The 23,207-nt window shown below is 37.3% G+C and overlaps 1 protein-coding gene across 1 annotated transcript in view; it reads left to right on the top strand.

Moving 5' to 3' along the window:
- gfra1b (gdnf family receptor alpha 1b) overlaps positions 1–18,304 on the top strand; it is a 31,119-nt gene extending 12,815 nt beyond the window's left edge. Inside the window, exons 4-9 of the mRNA XM_084135770.1 lie at positions 6,252–6,603; positions 6,841–6,950; positions 8,043–8,177; positions 13,158–13,357; positions 15,144–15,188; positions 17,059–18,304. Of these exons, the coding sequence (XP_083991896.1) occupies positions 6,252–6,603; positions 6,841–6,950; positions 8,043–8,177; positions 13,158–13,357; positions 15,144–15,188; positions 17,059–17,199 (983 nt within the window). The 3' untranslated portion in view covers positions 17,200–18,304. The remainder of the gene's footprint in view (positions 1–6,251; positions 6,604–6,840; positions 6,951–8,042; positions 8,178–13,157; positions 13,358–15,143; positions 15,189–17,058) is intronic.
- Positions 18,305–23,207: the final 4,903 nt, after the last annotated feature.

The raw sequence follows: 23,207 nt of genomic DNA, 5'->3' as shown, positions 1-23,207 counted from the left end.
AGGGGTCCGCATTTTACAATCTCTATCAGATTAGGGTGGTCATGATACAAAGATTATACAAATAATATTGCTTAGTAAAAAAAAATTGGCAGGTTTGAGGAAGTAACATAGCCTACTAAACCGTACTTGTTTGGATAAGGACTACGCATTCATTGAGAGTTAATTGAAAGAGTGTTTGAGAAGAGAGCCGATATCTTGATGATATTTGAGGACATGAACTCCGGAGAGAAGTCCGCTAATGTAAATTTCCTTGTAAAGTTGTCCTGCTTTTTTACTGTACATCATCAGTCATTTGATCGATGCCTCAAACTGCCGGTCTTTTCCAGCAGAGCTGCATCAGCTCCAGATGGATCAGCTCTGTAAACATACATGGATCAGTGTGTTTATTAATTCCTTTTGGGTAAATGACACTCATCAATAAATCAATAGACTCCACATCCACTGGATATTTTCAAATATCAATTGGACTCGCTAATTCCCTTAGAGTGCGCTCCAGAGTTCAGTCATCGGCAGACATCACTTCAGAGGGCCATTAAATGTCCCAGGACAGCAGTTTAAGCGGATGGTCTTTTACACAGAGCTCACAGTGTTGTTTAACTAGCAGTTCTCTCTTTATTAAAGAGCCCGGAGATGGTTAGCGAGGGCTCATCTCATTGTGCTGCAACTGCAATTTCATTAATTGATAGAAGGTTCCAGTCCAATGGATTCATTAGCTCCATTTCTAAGAAGAATCACCATATACTTTGAACTACGCAAAGAGAAATTGTATTGCTCTTTCAGAGCTCATGAGACTTAATGGGGTTCTCAGTTCATGTTTCATTGAAATATCAAATGAAGGGTTTCAGGCGTTTTAAGATTTCAAAAAAAAAATGAAGACAGTTGTTGACATGTCATGTAAAATAAATAGATGAGAATTGTTAATAAATTAGTATTTTTGTTATTTTGGCAAAAAGAAAGACAGAAATAAATGAAGGAAGGTAATAAATAAATAAAGCCATAAAGGAATAATTGAAGGAAGGAAAAAAAAATGATTTGGGGGAAAAAAAGGAATGAAGAAAAAATTAAAGAAGGAACAGAGTAAGGATGGTGGAGGGTGGAAGAAAGGAAGAAAGAAAGAAAGGCAGAAAGAAAAGGCAGAAAAAGAAAGATAATAAATAAATAAAGCCATAAAGGAAGGATTGAAGGATGGAAGAAATAATGAATGAATGAATGAATGAATGTGAATGAATGAATGAACGGAAACAAAGAAACAAAAAGAAGAAAGGCAGGAAGAAGAAAGGAAAAAGGTAGGAAGCAAGGAAGGAAGGTAGGAGGAAGATAGAAATAAAAGGAAGACAGAAAAGGAAGAAAGACATAAAAGGAAGGAAAGGAAGAAAAAGAAAGGCAGAAAGCAAGGAAGGAAGGTAATAAATAAAGCCATAATGAAAGGATTGAAAGAAGAAAGAAAAAAGATAGGAAGAAAGGAATGAAGAAAAAGAAAGAAGGAACGGTGGAAGGAGGATGGAAATAAGAAAGAAAGAAAGTAAAACATGAAGGAATGAATGAAGAAAGGTAGGAGGCAAAAAAGGAAAAGGAAAGAAAGAAAAAGAAAGAAAGAAAGAAAGAAAGAAAGAAAGAAAAACAAGAAAGAAAGAAAAACAAGAAAGAAAGTAAAACATGAAGGAAAGAATGAAGAAAGGTAGGAGGCAAGAAAGGAAGGTAATATATAAATAAAGCCAGGAATGAAGGAACGAAAAAAGGAAAGAATTGAAGGAAAGAAAAAAAGAAGGAAAGGAAAGAAAAAAAGAAAGAAAGAAAAGGAAAGAAAGAAAAAAGGAATGAAAGAAGGAATTAATGAAAGGAAACAAAGAAAATGAAAGAAGAAAGGAAGCAAGGAAGAATGGATGGAAGGAAAAATAAAAAAGTAAAGTTTGGGGAATAAAAAGAAAGATAAAAAAGGCAGATGAAAGCGAGAATGAGGAGATGGGCAGACAGAGACACGGAGGAAGAGAGAGTGGGAGATCAATTATGGGGTCTGAGTCCTCGTATGATTTGATTTGCTGCAGTGGCATGTGTTTTTATTGGATTGGAAGAGTTGGAGATTATTAAGCATCCGACAGAAAAGCTCCAGGTCTCTGCCATCAGCACTCCCAATCTCTCAGGCCACTTAAAGAAGAGCCCACTTATTATTCCTGCGCCCAAAAAGCAATAAACAACAGAGCGCTCTGCTGCCTGGAGAACACGAGGCCACATCAACACACACACACACACACACACACACACTGGAGTTCTCTGAGGTGTACATGGCCAAGAACGAAAGCTGAGGTCATTATTACACACACAGTCACAGCACTAACAAAATACCATGGCATTACTATGGACATGAGTCCATGACAATAGCATGGGGTTTTAAGGTTGTTTTTATATCAAACCAAGTGGTATTTACTTTAAAATAGTCATGAAATAGAAGTTGCGATAGTCTTTTTTCCATATGAAAAAACAGTGTATCCAACTGAAACGGCTTCTCGAATTAAAAAAAAAAAGGGTGGGACTTGATCACATGTGAGTCACAGGTTGTCCCGTTCTTGCACCAGTAAACACATATATTATGCTTTGGTTTTTTTTCAAAATGGAAAATTAGCCCATGATTTGCTCACCCTCAAGTCATCCTAGGTGTATAAGACATTCTTCTTTCAGACGAATACAATCGGAGTTATATTAAAAAATGTCCTGCCTCTTCCAAGCTCTTTAGGCGCAAGTAGTAATTAGTATGTATAGTAAAGTAAAGTACAAAAGTATGCTCGTTTGGCTTGAAGCTACAATTTTACTTTGTAACGTGTTAAATCTGAATATTTTGCTTACACAAATTCATCACTTTGCTTCAGAAGGCCTTTATTAACCCCCCATAGCAGTGTGGAGCACTTTTATGATGGATAGATGCGCTTTTATGATGGATAGATGCACTTTTATGATGGATAGATGCAATTTTATGATGGATAGATGTACTTTTATGGACTTCAAAACAGAAACGGTCATTCACTGCCATTATAAAGCTTGGAGGAGCCAGGGTAGGGTTGCACCAGCCATTCGTAAGTTCTTTCTTAAATTGGAACGTGAAGTCCACACTAGAGGCTTACTACTAGCTAGTTTGTAACTAACTCTGAACTTTATTCCGTTGCACCATTTGTTCGTAAGGCAGAACGTAGCTAGTAGGTCGTAAGCTCTCCGTAAAGTAATGCGTAGTCGCATAATATGACGTTTAGCCTCAATGATCCAATAGCAGCCTTCAAATACGTGAGCAGATGTTGTGTTGAAATGCTGTGAATTTCAGTTTATCCTTCATTCTTTTGCCTCACGTTACTAATGGTAAAAATAAGTTTCCATTAAATACGATACTTGATCATGAATAGCATAAGTGTTTTTATATGTAAATAACATTCAGAAACTGTATTTGAAATGAAATGAATAAGGATCAATAAATAAATATTGATACAAAAAATTACGTTTATTGATTATGACTGATATTTGACATGCACAACATGGACCGATGCACACAGCGGCGTGCTGTTTAGGATGGGTTTGTGTTAAAGATAGCCGCTAACAAAGTAATATTTTCACATAATGTTCTCTCTCTTAAAATGTAAGCGAGTGTAAATGTCAGCATTATCATATACGTCTAAAGAATTGAAGTCTGTCAGGTAAAAGAAGAGCTTATTGATGCAGTTCAGTCTGTCTGATATTTTATTCCATCCGTTACTCCTGATCGGAGGCTGCCGTAAATATTTAGTTTATACGTAGTTACGCTTCAACTAAGTTTAATGGTGCAACGCAAAAATATTTAGAAGTGTGCAAGTCGTAACTTAGTGTCCATTTATGTCAAAACTAGGCTAAGTTATAACTTACGCACAGCTGGTGCAACCGGCCCCAGGACATTTTTAAATAGCCTATAACTCTAATTGTATTCGTCTGAAAGAAGAATGTCATATACACCTAGGATGACTTGAGGGTGAGTAAATCATGAGCTAATTTTCATTTTTGAGTGAACTATCCCAAGCCATTATTTTAATGATGTACCATAGTAAATTGCTATTGCATTATGTATATAAATCCTGCTCATGATCAGTGTATCACAAGAGGATATGGGTTAACTTTATAGACCATGACATGTTGCAGAACCTGTCCACATGACTGCAACTTCTAATCAACAATTAAACCTCGAGTTTCATGTCAACGTGCTTGTCAAACATAAGTAATGGTTTTTGTAATAGGTGATTAACCTTAAGGAACTAGGTTGCGTTCAAATTTAATCACATCTAACCATGTCACAGATGTCCACAATAAGCACAAATTCCTTATCAAAACACATAATTGCAAAATGCAGCGTTCCATGCACATGCAAGAGTTACTGAAGCGGGAAGCAGAGGAGGAGAGAACACTGAGTCATCATTAGAGTAAAGAAGAATAAACTCACTTAATACACGGCTCACTGGATACTTAGTAGAGTAATTCTTCCATAATTCTTAAATATTTTATATTATTTGAATATATATTAAATATACAGTTTGCTAAACATTATAACTGACCGTTTTCTCTGGGAACCAATTTCCTTGTAGCACTATGCAGTCTTTTTCTTATCAATGTAAATATGTCCATTTATTTATTCTGCAATATAATTAGCAGCATAATGCACATTCAGCTCATCATTATTGCAAAATAAACTCAGTCAGTGTAGTCTAATATCATCATGTATCATCAAAGCTTTATTTAATAACGATAAACACAATATACAGTGTTAACGTGCTTTCTTTTATGTGGCTAAAGAGTCTGATGGCATGTGTTCTTATAGGAATGAAAGTCTGTTAAAGCAAACAGACAGCTTAGAAAAGCGAGAGGAAAGGCAAACAGAGTTTTCAGGGTTGTGAACTTATCCATGCGAGTAAGAGTGAAGGATTTACCTGAGGTTGTTTGCTCAAGAGTCTCAAACGCTGTGTAGATCGAGAAGAGGGAGACAAAAGGAAAAGTGTGACAGTGCAAGAAGCTTGAAGCAAGTTCTTCAGGCAAAAGAACTTCAAACGTAACAAATAAAACCTATTTTAATCCATGTTTAGATGCTTGGTAGGAGGTACAATGAAAAGAACTAGAAATTGGTATGCTTTCGGCATTTTGTGTGGGATCTGTTGAAGAAATTGAGAAAGAAACGAGTGAGAAAATAGAACCTTCATGTGATTTTATTTTCAGACACACTAGACCAAATTGGTGATGTTTTGATGAACTCTTATCTAGAATATTTAGTAACGTACACACTACCGTTCAAAAGTTTAGTTTTTTTTTTTTAGAATTTCAAAAAAATTCAAATAAATTTTGTTCTTTTGAACTTTCCATGAATCAAAGAATCCTGTAAATTATTATTATTATTAATTATTAAGCAGCACAACTGTTTTAAACATTGAAAATAATAATAAAAAACTGTTTCTTGAGCAGCAAATTTGCATAATAGAATGATTTCTAAAGGATCATGTGACGCTTAAGATGGCTTTGCCCATCACAAGAATAAATTACTTTTAAAAAAAATAAAGAATTAAAATAGAAAACAGATATTTTAGATTGTAATAATACTTCACAACATTACTGTTTGCTGTATTTGATCAAATAAATGCAGCCTTGGTGAGTATAAGAGACTTTAAAAATCCAAACTTTTGAGCATAAGCCTTTATATTAGGTTTGATTTTTGTGCTACTAGCATGACCAACAAGAATAATTACTGTTTTCAAAGAGGTTTCCCAAACACTGCTATTGGCTGGTCAAACAGATAGCCCCGCCCCACACTCAAGCCATTGGTTGAGCCACTGTTGCTGTGTGTGGAAGCTCAAACAAACAGAAGTAATGCTTTGAAAATGCCACAGAGACATAGTGTTTACTCTTTTTGGTGTAATCAACCAACAAATGGCTTACTTTCAGTTGTCTCTATATATCAAGCTGGGACTCATTTTACGCACTTCATCTTTAAATACACTTTGAACAAACTGTCATCTTCCTGAATGTTAATCAGTAGTATAGTTACTCTCACACACACCACATACTGTCTGACACATGACCTCTAGTCCTGTGAATGCCGTACGGCACGGCCTCAGCCAGGGGACGTTCACAGAGAGTCCTAAAAGGTCAACAGTTGCCCCACTCTCAGCAAGTGTTCTTTGACATTTACAGCGCTCGCATCAGTAAAATCAGCCAGTAGTGTTCGTAACTCTCCCTCTAAACCTCTTCCCGCATAGGTGAGGCGGCCTTTACGAAAGACAACAACTGCCTGAACGCCGCCAAGGCCTGCAACCTGAATGACACATGCAAGAAGTATCGCTCCTTCTACATCAGCCCCTGCACCAGTCGAGTCTCGATTACTGAGGTGTGTAACAAGCGCAAGTGCCACAAGGCCCTGCGGCAGTTCTTCGACAAGGTCCCACCGAAGCACAGTTACGGCATGCTTTACTGCTCCTGCCCCTCCGGGGATCACTCGGCTTGCTCCGAGCGCAGGCGTCAGACCATCGTGCCAGCCTGCTCATACGAGGACAAGGAAAAACCCAACTGTCTCTCCTTGCAAGCCTCCTGCAAGACCAACTACATCTGCAGGTAGGATGGAAGACAGCTTGTTCACGTCAAGGAGGAAAGTGCTTGAATGTTCACTATACTTTTCAGCGAGTTTATTATTAATCCAGAGAAGGGGTAGATGGTGTCTGAGAAGAGAGGACTATAGTCATAAGACTGCCGGACTGTCACTTGTGTGCTGAGTTTGTTTAATGAGGAGACATATTCTGTGGATTCTTGTTCATTACTGCATATATATATATATATATATTTTTTTTTTAGATCTCGTTTAGCTGACTTTCTCAGCAACTGTCAACCTGAGGCGCGCTCCATTTCGGGATGTCTGAAGGAAAACTATGCAGACTGTCTGCTGGCATATTCAGGTCTCATTGGTAAGTTAAGAACATTTACTGTCTTACCCCTTACAAAAATGTATTGAGGCAATTACAGTATTATGGTGCAGTGATGGTGTCTTATGGTAACACTAGAGTATATCATTTTTTTGATTACCATAGTATTTTCTTTTTAAATGACACTACCGTGGAGTGCAATGAATCAATCGATTTTTAACAAGCCATGGTAAAAAAAAAAAGAAAAAAAAGTGGTGCTCTTTTTTTTAAAGTGATCATCATTCACACAACTGCCCTATGAGGTTACTGTGTTACACTAAAATAACTTTAATATTAATAACATTACTGCATTATTTTAAGCTTAACATATCACTCGTTAATGTAGAGATATCATGCAACTTTGATTTATACATTTGCATATAGGCTACCCAAAAAAAATTTAATACAATAAATAAAACTTGCCTTGAAATTTGTATCTAATGCAATGACATTCATAAATGTTTAAATAAAATATAGGTCAAGCACAGTTAAAGCAAAACATTTCACAAAAAGTTTGTTAGGTTTTAAATGATAAAACAAAGCAATAGAATACTGTTCAAAAGTTTGGGGTTTTTCTTTTTCTTTTCTTTTTTTTGATAGAAATCGCTTATGCTCACCAACGCTGCATTTATTTTTTCAAAAATAAAGTAAAAACAGTATATTGTGAAATATTACATTTTCTACTTGAATATATTTAAAATGTAATCTACTCCTGTGATGCAAAGCTGAATTTTCAGCACCATAACTCTAGTCTTCAGTGTCACATGATCCTTCAGAAATCATTGTAATTTGGTGTTTAAGAAACATTTCTTATTATAATCAATGTTGTCAATAGTTGTGCTGCTTAATGTTTTATGGAAACTGTGATTAATTTTTTCAGGATTCTTTGATAAATAGATGCTTAATTGTTGAAGATGCGAATTGGTTTAATATTTTCTATCCAATGAAATGACTTTCATATACTTCTAAAGTGTCCAAATGTGTGGGGCGACTGTATATTTCGCTTTTGAATGTACATGATCTACTGATCTGTGACATTGTCTTTGGTTTCAACACAAATGACCTTTGCATTTTGACCCTTGAAATATGTAACAGGTACGGTGATGACCCCTAACTACCTCCGTGCCCCTGGCATCAGCGTGTCTCCTTGGTGTGACTGTAGCAACAGCGGAAACGGAAAAGCAGAGTGTGACAAGTTTACCGAGCTTTTCACCAACAACCGTTGTCTCCGTGAGTAGACTTCATTCACAGCTGCTGCTCCTCTATATCATTGGTTACATGACGTTATGCTCTGACTGACAGAATTTGCCCATCAACACTGACTCTAAAGTTGAATTCTGCTCCGTTGCGTCTTCATGATCATTCACAGTCTGCACCAGTAAATCTGATCTCTGCGATTTGTGTTGCTGTGCGGTTCAGGGCAGTCTGACGGACGAGAGACGGAGAAATCCCTCTTAAATGGGGCGGCTGAGAGGGGAGATTGACATAAAAAGGCAATAAAGCATTACTCAGGTGTCCATGGGCCTGGAAGAGTACGGACAGCATGCATTATTTTGTCAGGGAGTTATTCAAAAACATCCATTTAGATAGATGAAATGAATACAGGGAGCTAGACAGAGAGCAGATGAGAAGGAGGATTTGTCTACATGAGACAATGGCCTTTAGGATGACAGCCCGGATGATATAGCAGTACCGACACACATCCACACTTCATATCTGACACGTCCTCATCTGTGTGTGCTTTTGTGTTTATGTATAGAGAGAGAGATGGAGGGAAAGAGAAAAGACTGTCTGTCCAATAAGACGTTAGTGAGTTCAAACAGCATGAGATAGTATATATCAGCAAAATGTTTTCTTAGCTCTTTCTAGTTTGTAATGAACATATGCCATTATTTGTATATGACAGTAGGCCCAGTACTGATATTATAGATAGTGCCATGTTTATTAGGAAGCATTTACACTGCCAGACCTAATGGACACATCACTTATTTTTAATATTAAAGGGGTGATGATCTGAGAAATCAAATTTTCCTTGAGCTTTTGACATATTAGTAGACATCATACTAGAAGAATATCCTGTGAGTTTCAGAACTGAAAACGTCCTTGTTAGTCCAAAAAGCTTTTATTGACACCAGGCACAGCGAACGACAGGTTTTTCAAAGTGGGGATCTATGACGTCAAAGGGTATCAAACACCGCCTCCGCAGAAGAAGATCAACGCTTACTTCAACACTGCCTGTTTAGCCCCGCCCACCGATTCGCGCATTACATGAAACTCATTATAATATGCAAAACTGTTATCCAATCATAGCAGTGGGCGTTTACTTCCAAGTCTTCAATGCGGCACGCCCATAAAAACCAGGGTAGAAAAATAGCCTATTACTTATTCATTTTGATGTTTTTAAATGTAAAAACCAAGCGAACGTCATAAGTTGACCTCAGACAAAAAAAAAAAAGCCAGTTCATGACCCCTTTAATCAGTTTAGTTAGTGTTAAAAGTAGTTAGTGCAGGTACCAATACCAGTGCTTTTTAGACACCATCAGCATGCATGGGAACAGTTCCGATTCTTAAAGGGATAGGTCACCCAAAAATAAAAATTCTTTTGTCATTTATTCACACTCATGTCATTCAAAACCTGAATTTCTGCTTTTCTTCTGTGGAACATAAAATAAATATTTTGAAAAAAAGTCTAATTTTAGTTAATTGGGACCAATGTTGGGGTTCGATCTTTTTGTGTGTGTGTTCCACAGAAGAAAAAAAAGTCATAATTGGATCAACGTGACTAAAGGATGAATGAAAGAATATTATCTTGTATGATGCAATATGATATGCAATATAAAGATCCTCATACAATCAAAATTACCTCAAATTCTCTCCTGAAGGATAAACGCTCAATACTCGCTCAGACAGATGAAAGTCTGCTAAAACATAATGTACAACTGATGTCCACAGTCTGCCTCGGCTCTGACACAAGATCTCCCCAGGGTCATATTATACAATCTGACAACATCTAAAAAATCTGTCCTTTAAGTCTTTAAATCTATATAATATCTACAGTTGAATACACATTCATTCTTATGAGAGCAATGGATAGTTCCAAACCTGTACGAATTTCTTTCTTCTGCTGAACACAAAAGAAGATATTTTGAAGAATGTCGTTAACAAAAACATTGACTTCCATAGTATTTTTTATGGAAGTCAATGGGGCCCATCAAACGTTTGGTTACTGACATTCTTTAAAATATCTTCTTTTGTGTTCAGCAGAAGAAAGAAATTCATACAGGTTTGGAACAACTTGAGGGTGAGTAAATGATAACAGAATTTTCATTTTTGGGTGAACTATTCCTTTATATATAACCTTTATTTAAACAGGAAAAGTCCCATTGAGACACAGTCTCTTTTACAAGGGAGTCCTGTATAGCACAATTTTCAGCCATGAGCTGAAAAACAATACATTGCATAAATTAAATACAATACAATACAATACAGATTTACACAAAGTACACAAAAAAAAGAGAAAAATGCAATAAGTTTAAAATATATAAACAAACGAAATAAAAATTAAAAGTCGAGATCTACCTAGCATTAATTAAAACAAGTGCACATGTCCGTCAACATGTCAGATAATCTTTTTTTAAAAGCAGCTAAGGAAATTAGTGCACCAATCTTAAGCCTAGACTGGAGTTCGTTCCAGGACGAAGGGCCATAGTAAGACAAACTCCTCTTTCCTACTTCTGTCCTCATTCTTGGTACCTTACAAAGTAGTCTGTCACTAGATCTTAAATGATATGTACTTTGCATATGAACAAATTTTAAACAAATATAAGAAGGCAAAAGACCTAAAGAAGCTTTATAAATAAAAATGTGCCAATGTAGCAAAAGGAGCAATCTTTAAGGAGCAATAACAGTAATGGAGAATGTGGAATGAGGCTTTATGAATCTTTAACCCTTAAGACACAGAGTCAGCTTGCAAGCCTGGCCTTAAAGGTGCATTGCGCAACATTTCATGTTAAAAATACCCGTTTTTCTAACCCATACATGCTTAAACAATTGCCTGATGGGCTGAATGAGCCCTTCTCTGATCACTGCGATTGCCTCTATAATCCTGTACAGTAAAATAAATAAGAGGGATTCGGGACGGAATTTGAGACTGGGCGTGACGTCATGCGCGTTCACGCTCACCTGGTAATGTCTGGCAGGTTTGTGTATTCGCCGCCATTCTCCGTATCAGCGAACTCGAGCGCCAAAACTTAGTCAACTTTCGACAAAAGTAGAAGATGGATTCAAAGAGACCGGCTTGTAGTTCATTCCAAACCCCAACGCAAACTCCACGTAAGACAAAGAAAAGAAAACTTTTGTCTAGTGCCACAGGCGTCGGAATAAGACGAGAGTCAACATCGGGAAGGCTTTCAACAAATGGAGAGATCTCCGGTCTGCACACACACACTAGGAAGCGCCCGCGCCCGCGCCCTCAGATCACTTGGACGTGGCTGTGTACAAAGGGTAAAAAAGATATAAATACTGTTCGTTGGAATCTCCGGTCTGCTCTAGGGCTCAAACGGGATCCTCAGTTGGCTTTTTTCTTGATAAAACGGTAAGATATAGCCCAGTCTCTAATGTCTGATACGGCAAATCTATGACAACAAATGATGTAATAATCTATGAATATTACCTTGAGACATTTGAGTGTACTTTGTTGACCAACTGTGTATGTTATGATTATTATTTTGAGCTTTTACAAAGTAATAACAAAGTAATAACTTATATTGTTCATGAACGTGTTTCCATAATAATACAATCATAAGTGGATACAGTAAACACATAAAACAGTTCAACATGGAGATAGATGGAAACAAAAACCGAAGTTTTCTACTACCCCCATTTTCCCCTCACACATAAGTGTGTAATTTACTCAAATACCTTTCCTTTCACATATTTAATATGACTTGCAGATTTATAACTTTATTACCTCTGAAGACATTATGACTAAACAAAAGATTTGTGCGGCTGATGCTCCTTTGGTTATGAACAGCTCGTGCTTGTGCAAGCGTGCGTGTGCGTGTGGTCCATGAGCGTGCACACCTCTGGTTGCAGTTTCGCTTGTCGCCAGAGGGGGCATAGTTCTGCAAAAACTCAGAGACTTGCACAATGCACCTTTAAGAGAATCTCAACACTCGCTCAATAATAAGGCCAGCTCTTCTCTGTTAATAGATGGTACTTAATACACAAGCAGCTTTTTCTTTACCTGAGTACTCATCAATAATCTCCCACTTGCCCTTTAGCCTGCTGTGGCGTGAGGTAAATAACAGACTCTGAAGTCAAAAGTGCTCTTGAGAATGAAGTCATTTAAAAAAGACAGTTGAGTCATAATGGCCTCCCTCATTTTATCACTGGAAAGGTCCCAGAAACTTCTGAGTAAGTGGAGGTCTTACTGCACTTCCACACTGAGGCTAAGTGCCTCTTTATCAGAATTCATCTGCTACATTGTTAAGAAATTAAGAAAGAAGCTTGTATTTTCAAAAATGTTGAAAAATGCTTATTTCAGGCATGTCAGTGTCAACTCTGTTTTAAGCAGAGTGAGAATGACTATTGAAAATTCAGTTACTGAATGTTATTAACATAAACTATTAAAAGTAATAAAGCTGATATAAAATAAATAATATTAGATGAAGAACTTCAACTTACTAGATAAACTAGACTAAATAAAAACACACACACACATATATATGTGTATATATATATATATATATATGTAATAAAAAAATCAGAATGCAAAGAAATCTCAATGTTGTGGCAAAATTTTAAATCGAATCTGATCCGAATTTTTTGTATATATATATATATATATATATATATATATATATATATATATATATATATATATCAGGGAATAAATATATATATATATATATATATATATATATATATATATATATATATATATATATATATATATATATCAGGGAATAAATAGGCACAATTAGTCAAAATTGATGATACAATTATTTATAGTCAGTGTAAAACATTGCATAAAAAATTGAATTTGCAACTGTTAAATTTCCTCTTCCTATCACTTCCTATCATTATCACCCCCAGTCCTGTGAGGTGTGGCTAATTCAATTCAACTTCCAACTCAGCATTTGAAGAAAAAAAAGACAATACTTATATACTAAAACTTAAAGTTTTTCTCTTCATTCCTGCATTTTACAGGCAATGCCATCCAGGCGTTTGGTAATGGCACAGATGTTGGTGTGTGGCAACCCCAGCCACCCATCATGACCACTCCACCTGACCCTTCCACTCCTCACAGAGGACGGGACAGGACGTCCAACACACTGGATGACCCATCACACACCAATGAGCTGGACAGTAATGCGGACTATCTATACAGCCTCTGTGGAAGCATGCAGGTATTGAAAACAATCAGCACACTATATTTACAGTAAAAGACAAACTGACAGAAATTCACTGAAATGTACATCCTAGTTTCTGAAGGTCATCAGAAATAAAGTTGATTAGGAAAGTGCAGTGAAAATGGCAGTGTAAAATGTCTCCTGAACACCCAATCTCTTTTTTTTTTTCGGGTCGCCTTTTACACCACCATATTGACTATCTCTGATGGTGAACGACAGCTGTCAGTCAGACACATGTTGCCGCTGGCTCACTCAGATGGTTAAAGATGCACAGCCTACATCAACTTTATAAACAGCTGGCAGCTTGTTTGGATGCTTTCAGGCTTTGCTTGGCATACGATGACTTTCATTTTTCGAGACTCGGAGTGTGATGAAGGTTTACTTATGATTGATGGGTGTGGGCTGTTGCAGTGATAACACACACATAGGGCCTCTGGGTAGAAATGAGATACATCAAACTGCCAGAGCTGTCATGTCAGAGCTAATTGGCTGGCACATTAACATGAGGAACTCCCTTAAGCAGGATATACCCACCTATTACAGTCTCTCTGAGGGAAACATATCATCTGTGCATCTAACTTCAAGACTGGCATGTCTCTAAAACAGTCTATGGGGCAAGTGTACTGTACAGCAGCACGATTAAATCAAAGTAGAACCTTCACTTTTAAATGCACTATTATTCTTAGGCTTTTTTGCTGTTCTCTTTCACTGAATTAAAAAAAAGTCATTTATTTTCATTAAATGTATATATATATATATATATTGTATTTTAAAATACAGAATATTGTTACCTTAACTAAAAAATAAAAAAAGACAAAGAAAGATAATAATCAACACTAAAATAAGGAGAAAATGCACTCCGTTAAAAATAATAATTATAATTGTATTATTTAATAATAACATTATTAGGCCAAAACACTTATTTTCACTTATTTTCTTTCATGGTACAGATGCTGTTGATAAAGCTTAACTTATATTATTTTTATTTTTTTGCAGTTCATATAGAGTCCAAACACAGAATACCAGATGCACTCCTGCAGATATAGCACAACAATTCATCATATTGGAGTAATAACAATATCATGATTTATTAGTAGACAAAGTTTCTTTTGTCAGATAGACTTCCAGGAAGGCTATTAATCATTCTATCCCACAATGCTTTTCGCAAGAATTAGCTCTATTCTCTCTCCATTGTGCGGCACCTTTATTATATTCCAGATTCTCTGGAGAATCACTTCATCGTTCCAACAAACCAACCTGAATGTGTGTGTGTGTGTGTGTGTGTGTGTGTGTGTGTGTGTGTGTGTGTGTGTGTGTGTGTGTGTGTGTATGTGGGAAACTGGATAGCAGAGCAGTCTCATGTAACTGGGTATTAAAATATATTGGTGTGTCACATATTAATGCAGACACACTGCCCTCCTGCACACAATGAAACACACACACACAGCACATTGATTGGAAAGATGCAGGACCTTAGAGAGTGCTCTTTGGCTACAGCGCTGTATACGAGTGGTGTTTGTGTGTGGGATGTAGAGCTCATTATCATAACATTACCTCTCACTCAGAGGCCAATACCGTATGACCTCTATTTGCCTTGGTGAATTACAGTGCTTTATTCAAGCTGTGCTTGACTTAGATCGCAATGGACTCGGTTTAAAGGGTTACTAGATGGAAATGCTTCAGTCTGGGAAATGGTTTATAACACAAAACCTTGAAGAGCTTCTTGCAAGTAATTGACTTTCAGCCTGTATTTCAGCTGGCCTCTTTCTCTCTTTCTTTATAGGCTCAGAAACTGAAAAGTAATGCCACTATGGATGTTCTTTGCGTGGTAAGAACTACATTTCTACTCACATAGGATTTTCCAATAAGTTGGGGCCTTTTCACATGCATTCTGGGCATCATGTGGACGTTGTTGACCATTGCAATTATAGAGATTGCATTGAGTTGTTTTTTTGCGTCCATGAGCATTGTTTATAATACATATCAAGCTATTTTAGAATGCAAGACATGCTTTGTGTGAACAGACCTTTTGATTCAGTTCCATATAGAGGTATGGCAAGATATGAAAGCCAGTTTCCACCTCAGAATAAAACAGCTAATTATGAGGTAGAGTTGAAAATAAGAAATAACTTTTACATTGTAAGATATGTAAAGTCCCAAATTATGAGAAATACAGTCACAATTACAAGATGCTCAACAATATTTGATTTGACTGCATTGACACTATTGGACGATAACTGAACTGAGCTGGATGGTGGCATCAGTGTTTTCTGCAGAACTGCTTTATAGATCAAATGAACTAATTTAATAAATAATGATCTGTACAACAGAACTGAATCAATACTGAACTAACTTCAGCTGAACAATGACACTATTTTCTTTAGAGCTGCTGTTCAGCTAAAAAAATATACTGTTTGCATCATTTACCTGAAACCATCTGTATTTTATAAAGCTCTATTTAAATAAAGGTTACTTAACTTGACTTGATATGAAGTTGCAATTATGAGACAATTTTGTTATTGCGTTATTGTGTAATTGCGACTATCTTATGTACTGTACACCTGCGACCTGCAGTTGTAAGATAATCGCAATAATCACAAATAAAGTCTGAATTGTGAGATATAAAATCATAATTGTGAGATATAAAGTTGTGATTTTAAAGCTGCAGTCCGTAACTTTTTTGGGTTAAAAATCCAAAATACATTTTTGAGCAAATATATAACCAGCCAGTGCTTGCCTTAGCTCGATTCAAAACGGTAAGCTTGTAATAATGTTTTTAATTCCAGAGGTACTGGTGGATTTCCGTGGGAAATTCGAGCATGTCTTTGCGTCATTACGTCACATCTGTACACATAAAGAAGGAGTCTCGGCTAGTAGGCTATGAGTGTGAGGATGATGGAAGTGGAGATTTATAGCCTTTTCTCACAGCACTTGATATAATTAAATTTATCAATTTGATGGCAGATCCAGAAAGGTTCAAACAACAATCACCAGTGACAACTGGAGATTCACCCGTTGTAAAATTAGTTCGGACTTCGGACTTCAGAGTGGCTACAGAAAAAAAGAGACTGCAACCGGGCCCATGTGAAAACAAGGATAAATATCGGAAGGGCATTAAATGTAGTCACGCAATGCTGATGTTGTTAACATTAACAATTTGAGAACAAAGTATAATTTGCATGGTTTGACGTGATATGATAAGCGATCGTTAGATTTAATCAGCGCGATTTACTGCAATGCTTTTTTCCCCTTAGTTGGTCAGAACAAAAGTGGATGTTACTTGTTCAGACGACATTTTCCAGTGAAAATTCTTATGTTGGTCATACTTCCAAAAAGTAGAATATGTGATTCCGAATGACAGTATCCACACCGGCGCGGTGACTGACAGCCACACATTCTCCTCAAAACATTGGATTCATCCGCGCTGTGCCGTGCCGAGGCACAACCCACGTAAAGTTGATAATTCCGTGAATAACTGCAATTGCAGATTTCGAACAGAGATGGCGACAAAGAGGAAAAACTACAGACTGCAGCTTTAAGAAATAAAGAGATTTGTGACCTTTTCTCATAATTATGACTTTATTTTTTACTCTGAAGTGGAAATGGGCTTCCATGCTATGCACATTATGAAAAAACCTGCAAAATGCTTCAACAAGAACAGAATGGCTAACAATATGAAAACATGACTTTCTCCACAGGATCCGCAGCTGAATGACCCCAGTAGGTTTAATGCAATCTCTCCGAGCTCAACTAGTGCTGTCTGCCTGATGGACTGGACTGTTCTCTTGCTGTCTCTGGTCTCAATTCTTGGGCATCTCACAGCCTCACAGACATTATAGCCGCTCGCCGATCAGACCTGATGGACTGCTGCTGCCTCTGTACCATACAAAAATGTTGTATTTTGAGGGTTTTTTTCCACAAGTGGTTCTTCTGTGCGCGGTGTGGTGTTTCGCTGTGATGAAACTATTCTTGATCCACCTGCTTTTCTTCATCACTTATCGGAGATAACGGACAAACACGGACATACTGTATTTGCGCATCAGTGGAAGGTCATCTAGGATTGCTTCTGTTGCGAAAACTTTCTGCAAACAGGTGTCGCCCAAACTCTGCAATTTTTTCTACCATCGCATGGAGACGCCAGAACCACTTCTGACAATTAAAGATTGATGAAGCTTCTGCGGACTAGGGTGCTGCAGATGATCATGTATTTTCTCTGAGCGGACGCCACAGGAAAGCCTGCAGACTCCAACTAATGCTCGAACAGTGTCAAGCAATGCACGGTATTTCTGAAGGCTTATCAGCAAAACCTGCTGCTCCTGTCCCTTATTAGGACCTACAAACTCCATTCTCCCTCAAAGTGGCAGTGCTCCAGCTTAGATGATACGGTATGGGAAACGAACATCAGGATAGAAATGAGACTTTATCACGTCAAAACACAGGCAGTTTTTTTTTAGTTTCTGGGTCTAATTTAGAAACCTTCCTCTCCAGTTAAACACACTGCAAGAATGAGAGCTTAGCACCAATTTACTTATTTTGGGACTTTTTGGGGATTTGCCATTATCCTGGATATTTACTGTACTTGTAAATACCATCTTTGTTTACAATTACCATATTATGCTTCTCAAAGTTGATTTCTAATCTAGGTATTGTATCACCTCTGTTGTGTGAAATATAACTTAAGTTTTAGTGATGAAATTCAGAAGTAACTATGAGGGTTGATACCACAGTCCAGTATATGTCAAATGTGCTGTATGTACATTCAGTGAGAATGGTTTGTTTTGCTCATCTAAAAGAAGTGCTTTCCAAGTATCATTTCTGCATTGTTGTTGTACTGGTTAGCTGTAAAAAGAATATATATATATAAACGTACAGTATATAGATCAGGGCTGTAAGACATGCAAGAGCAAAGAGAAACTTACATTAAACAAACTAAAGATGGCCTTTAACTTCTGTCTTATTTTTCATTTTTTCGTTTTAAGTTAGATGCATGAGAAAATGTGTGAACACACACACACACACACACACACACACACACACACACACACACACACACACACACACACACACACACACAAACAGGCGCACATATCTTTGTGGGGACTCTCCATAGACGTAATGGTTTTTATACAGTACAAACTGTATATTCTGTCCCCTTACACTAACCCTACCCCTAAACCTACCCATCACATGAAACATTCTGCATTTTTACATTTTCAAAAAAATATCATTTAGTATGTTTATTAACCCATTTCCCTCATGGGGACCGCTGGCTGGTCCCCACAATGGAGGTGATCTCAGGTTTTACTATCCTTGTGGAGCCATTTGGTTCCCACAATGTAATATAAACAAACACACACACACACACACACACACACACACACACACACACTTGTTCAAATTGTTAAAAAGAAATGAATACGTGCATTAAATTGATCAAAGGTGAAAGTAAATACAATGTTTAAAAAAAAAATCCATTTCATATTAATGATACACTGAAGACTGGAGTAATGGCTGCTAAAAGTTCAGCTTTGCCATCAAAAATGATATTTTAATATATATGACAACAGAAAATGATATTTTTAATTTTAATATTTCACAATATAGCTGTTTTCACTGTACTTTGTAAATATTTTACTCTTATGGTTTTTAATAATTTTAGGAAGAGGAATCATCTTAGAGGATCATCATATTTTTGTGGCATAAAAAAGTGTTAAAACCCCTGAATTTGAAAGTATTCAACACTGAAGTGCGCGTCTGGCAGACTGTGCCATTTAGTACTAAACACAACATGCTGTCAGTGTCAGTAAATGTGTAAAAACTATAATCGAAATGCTATTGGATTCTCATTACCAAAATAGAACATAAACTGAATGTCAGCTTCTATGGATTAGCCCCATTCGATTCACTGTGCCAGTGTGTCTTTCAAATGCCAAAATATTCATATGATTTACACTTTGCAACATTAAACTCGACACATGAACAGAAATCCATAAAAAGCTTGGTAACACTTTATTTTACAGTGTCATTGTTACATTGTATGTTGCATTTAGTTACTATAGTAATAACTATAAATGATGCATAATTACATGCAACTAACCCTGAACCAAACCTCTAATCCTACCCTAACCCTATAGTAAGTGCATGTAGTTACTTAATATTACTCAGTAATTAAATGTATAATTACACTGTAACAACGACACAAGCTCTCGTGGTTTAGTGAAATGCTGTCAGTTTGACTGATGGACTCAAAAGTCACTAACCATAGCAGTCCTTAAAAGTCCAAAAAGCAGAACATGGGTTAGTGGCATCAAAGTACAATGTTAACATAAGCTAATGCATTAGCTAAAGTTAGTTAATGCATTAGCATAAAGTAACATTTTTATATTAACAATACTTTTGCAATACTTAATCATTTTATCTAATGTTAATGTCTATATATGCAAACACATTTTGTACAATTCAAGTTGCAAGTTAACAAATTAAAGTTCGACCAATCACAACAGAATGGGCCATCTGACCAATCAGAGAAGAGTAAGCTCTCAGAAAGGAGGGCTTTAAAGCGACCAAATCCTTTATCGAGACACTGAGAGAAAAGAGGTGATGCCTCTTTATGCCTGATTATATTATAAAGAAATTAAAGTTTTTTTTGTTTTGTTTTTACCTTGCATGTAAACCTATTGTAGAAGAACTTCAAAACAAAATTGACAATGAAGTTACACTTTATTTCGATAGTCAACTTCAGACATTTTACTAACTAGAAGAAACTTTGCAACTAACTAACGTCAACTAACTCTCATTCATTTGCAACAACGTGTCAACTAACGCTCATCTTTAGTAGACTGTTAGGGTGTGGGTTAGTAAAATAAGTTGACATGAACTTGCAAAGTTATTTAGGGCCCTTTCACACCTACCTTGTTTGGTCCGGATTTTCTGACTTTCCAGTTTGATTCGAATCAAAATTACAGGTGTGAAACCTCCCCCGCACCACAGTCCGGACCAAACAGACGAAATTTGGTCAGACGAAAAGAGGTAACGTTAGTCTCGGTCCGGATCAAACTGAACAAAGGTTTGGTTCGTTTCTAGCATGAAGGCATTTTCTGTATGGTTTGGACTTTTCAGACCATTTACAGGAAGTTCCGGTGGTTCCCGCGAAGCCTAATAAACTGAAGAAGAATATTTATGTGCAGATCTGTCAGTCCTGCCCACAGCGTTTCTTCCAGCTGATTCACACACACACACAATGTTCGCACAACGAGGATGTTCATTTGGCGAATTTCAACTAGCCTCGAGTATAGTTGGTGCTGCAGGGAGTAATGCCATAATAATAAAAGTATAGTGGCAACAATATACATCTGTTCATTCATTCTTGTCAAAGTTACCCGCCGAATTGACAACAAACTAATTACAAACCAATCAATGTCAAGATGCAGCCCACATAGATGATGACGACAGGACGCAAGTACGTCATGTAAAGTTATTTAGTGCGCTCGCATAATTGCAATGTGAAACCAAACCAAAACTAACCGAAAGTATACAATGTATCAAAACATTACCTTTGGTTCGGACCTTGGTGCGGACTTTCAGGTGTGAAAACGCCTGAGAGTCAGAAGAATGTCTGTTGGGGGACAATCACAATATAGAGTTGGCAGATATTAAGCAGAGAGTCTTCTATTACTCTAATGACAGGTAGTTGACATAAAACTGCATTTATAGTTAGTAGAATGTCTAATGTGGACAATCAAAATAAAGAGTTACCAACAATGAACATTAGCCTAGTAGAAATTAGAAATAAGCGAATTAACTAATAGAAGAGGTGCAGAAGCCAGTGCAGTTACCTGACTGTTCTTGGCCATTTTATCAGGCTGGATTAACTTTCACTCCTAGCAGGCAGGATTAAGCGATAATGGGGACACGATTGTCAGTCGGATCACATCAGTCCACTCTCTCCCCAGGACAATAACACACAAGGACGCAACCCAGTTCACCTAGCACTCACTCAACATGCTGTACCAGGACGTGGTGTTTCTTAACACAAGACACCGCTTCAGACATGATGATTGAACATGTGTCCAAAAGATTGGTCTACGATTTATTAGCGGTGTCACATTGGAAAAAAAGTGAATTTTTAAGAAATATGCATGGTAGGAAACAAGGAACGCTGAGAGGCAAGATTTAATAATCACTCAAGCGGAGCGTCAGTGGCTGTGAAGTCAGTTTGAAAGAAAGGGATCACAGCGCGCCATCGTAATTACGGAGTATCGCAGATTTGCATCAAGCACAATATGAGCTGTGAAGCAGGAATGAAAAGCAAATAACACGTTATGAAATAAATGAATTTTATGAGCTGGGTGCCTGGCCTGTTTCAGATAATTTTGGAATAAGAAAGCCAGGCTGATTAAAAAATACCTTAGAATAGGTCCTTTGTGCACAGCCACACACGCTAACCTCGGTGAAAGAGTAAAATAATTGTGTTACTCAAATAAAAGAGAGGCACAGAAGATATGGAACAATGTAATCAGTGTGTACTGTCTGCTGTCAGAGAGGAACTCGTATCTAATTACCTCACCCTTGACCTTGGGGCCTGCAACGTTGCTCTTTTTCTGAGAACATCATTTTGGAAAACTCTTTTGCCATTGCACAGTCCCACTTCTAAGCTTATGTCTAGACATTTATTTTATTTGTGGTAAATTGTCAAACTGTTTGTTACTGATTTCCTTTGAAGCTACAGAAGGGCACAGGTAATACAGTAGGTTAGTGATTTGACTCATTGATAAACATCAAAAAGATGCGAGACCTCAAAGTCCTAAACCCTAAAACTAGAATACAAGAGTCTGAAGACTGAATTCAAATGTAGATAAGAGACAGACGATGGATGGATGGATGGAGGGAGGGATGGAGGGAGGGAGGGAGGGATGGAGGGAGGGAGGGATGGATGGATGGATGGATGGATGGATGGATGGATGGATGGATGGATGGATGGATGGATGGAAGTGTAGGATATTCAATGATAATTGTGACCTGAACAAACCTGATCTAAAGTAATGGCGAAATATAACTTGTTTTTAATGCATTTCATGTTGTTTCCTAAGATGTGTGCTCGTCTCTTTTGATCTCTGAACTTTGACCTCTAGAATGAGAATTATAGTCTAATGTCTGTGGTTACTGTGGTCTTGTTTCATATGTGAGGGCGGAAAGGTGAAAGGGCAGACCTATGCCCAGCATGGAGTCAACGTGCTGTACATGACTATTATGCATGGGCCATTTCATAGCTTGAAAACAAAGTGAAGACGGAAGAGGGCAGAGAGACACTGAGATGGGAAAGGGACATGACTCATAGGACAGCTGAGGGGAAGCCGAAGATAGGAGGCTCTTTGTTATTACCCAAGGCAATTAGGCATAATGTCTGGGTTTCTGCAGTCTTCAGTGCCATGTGCCTGCTTTCTTTAAAGGGGTCTTGAATACAGAAAGACAAGCATCAGCTTTGTGACCAGATGAGCTCTGTCTGTGTAATTTGCAATCAAGCAGAAAATATTATCAAACGTCAGAAGGGAAATAATGCCATAGGGTGACAATTCAGAGGGAGTATTCACGTCTTCTGCAGGGTCAGCAGGATTTGAGACACACAATTTCATAAAGGGTTTGTGTCTGCTGATTATTTCAAAAGTTCAAATAAAAAGGCCTTGAAACTAGCCACAGGAATACAAGGTGGAACAAAAGACTGCAAAGAGCCATGCACACATGCCATCCTGCACAGAAGATAGTTTTCCTGACAGAGACAGAAAAGAAAAATCAAAGGAAAACACAGATTATATACATACATATTTAACTGTCTCAATCAGCTCCCTAG

This window comes from Abramis brama, assembly GCF_963993115.1.
Source record: "Abramis brama genome assembly, chromosome: 14".
NCBI classification, from domain to species: Eukaryota; Metazoa; Chordata; class Actinopteri; order Cypriniformes; family Leuciscidae; genus Abramis; species Abramis brama.
Note: the sequence above shows the minus strand (reverse complement) of the source record. Positions and strands in the feature narration are given on the sequence as shown.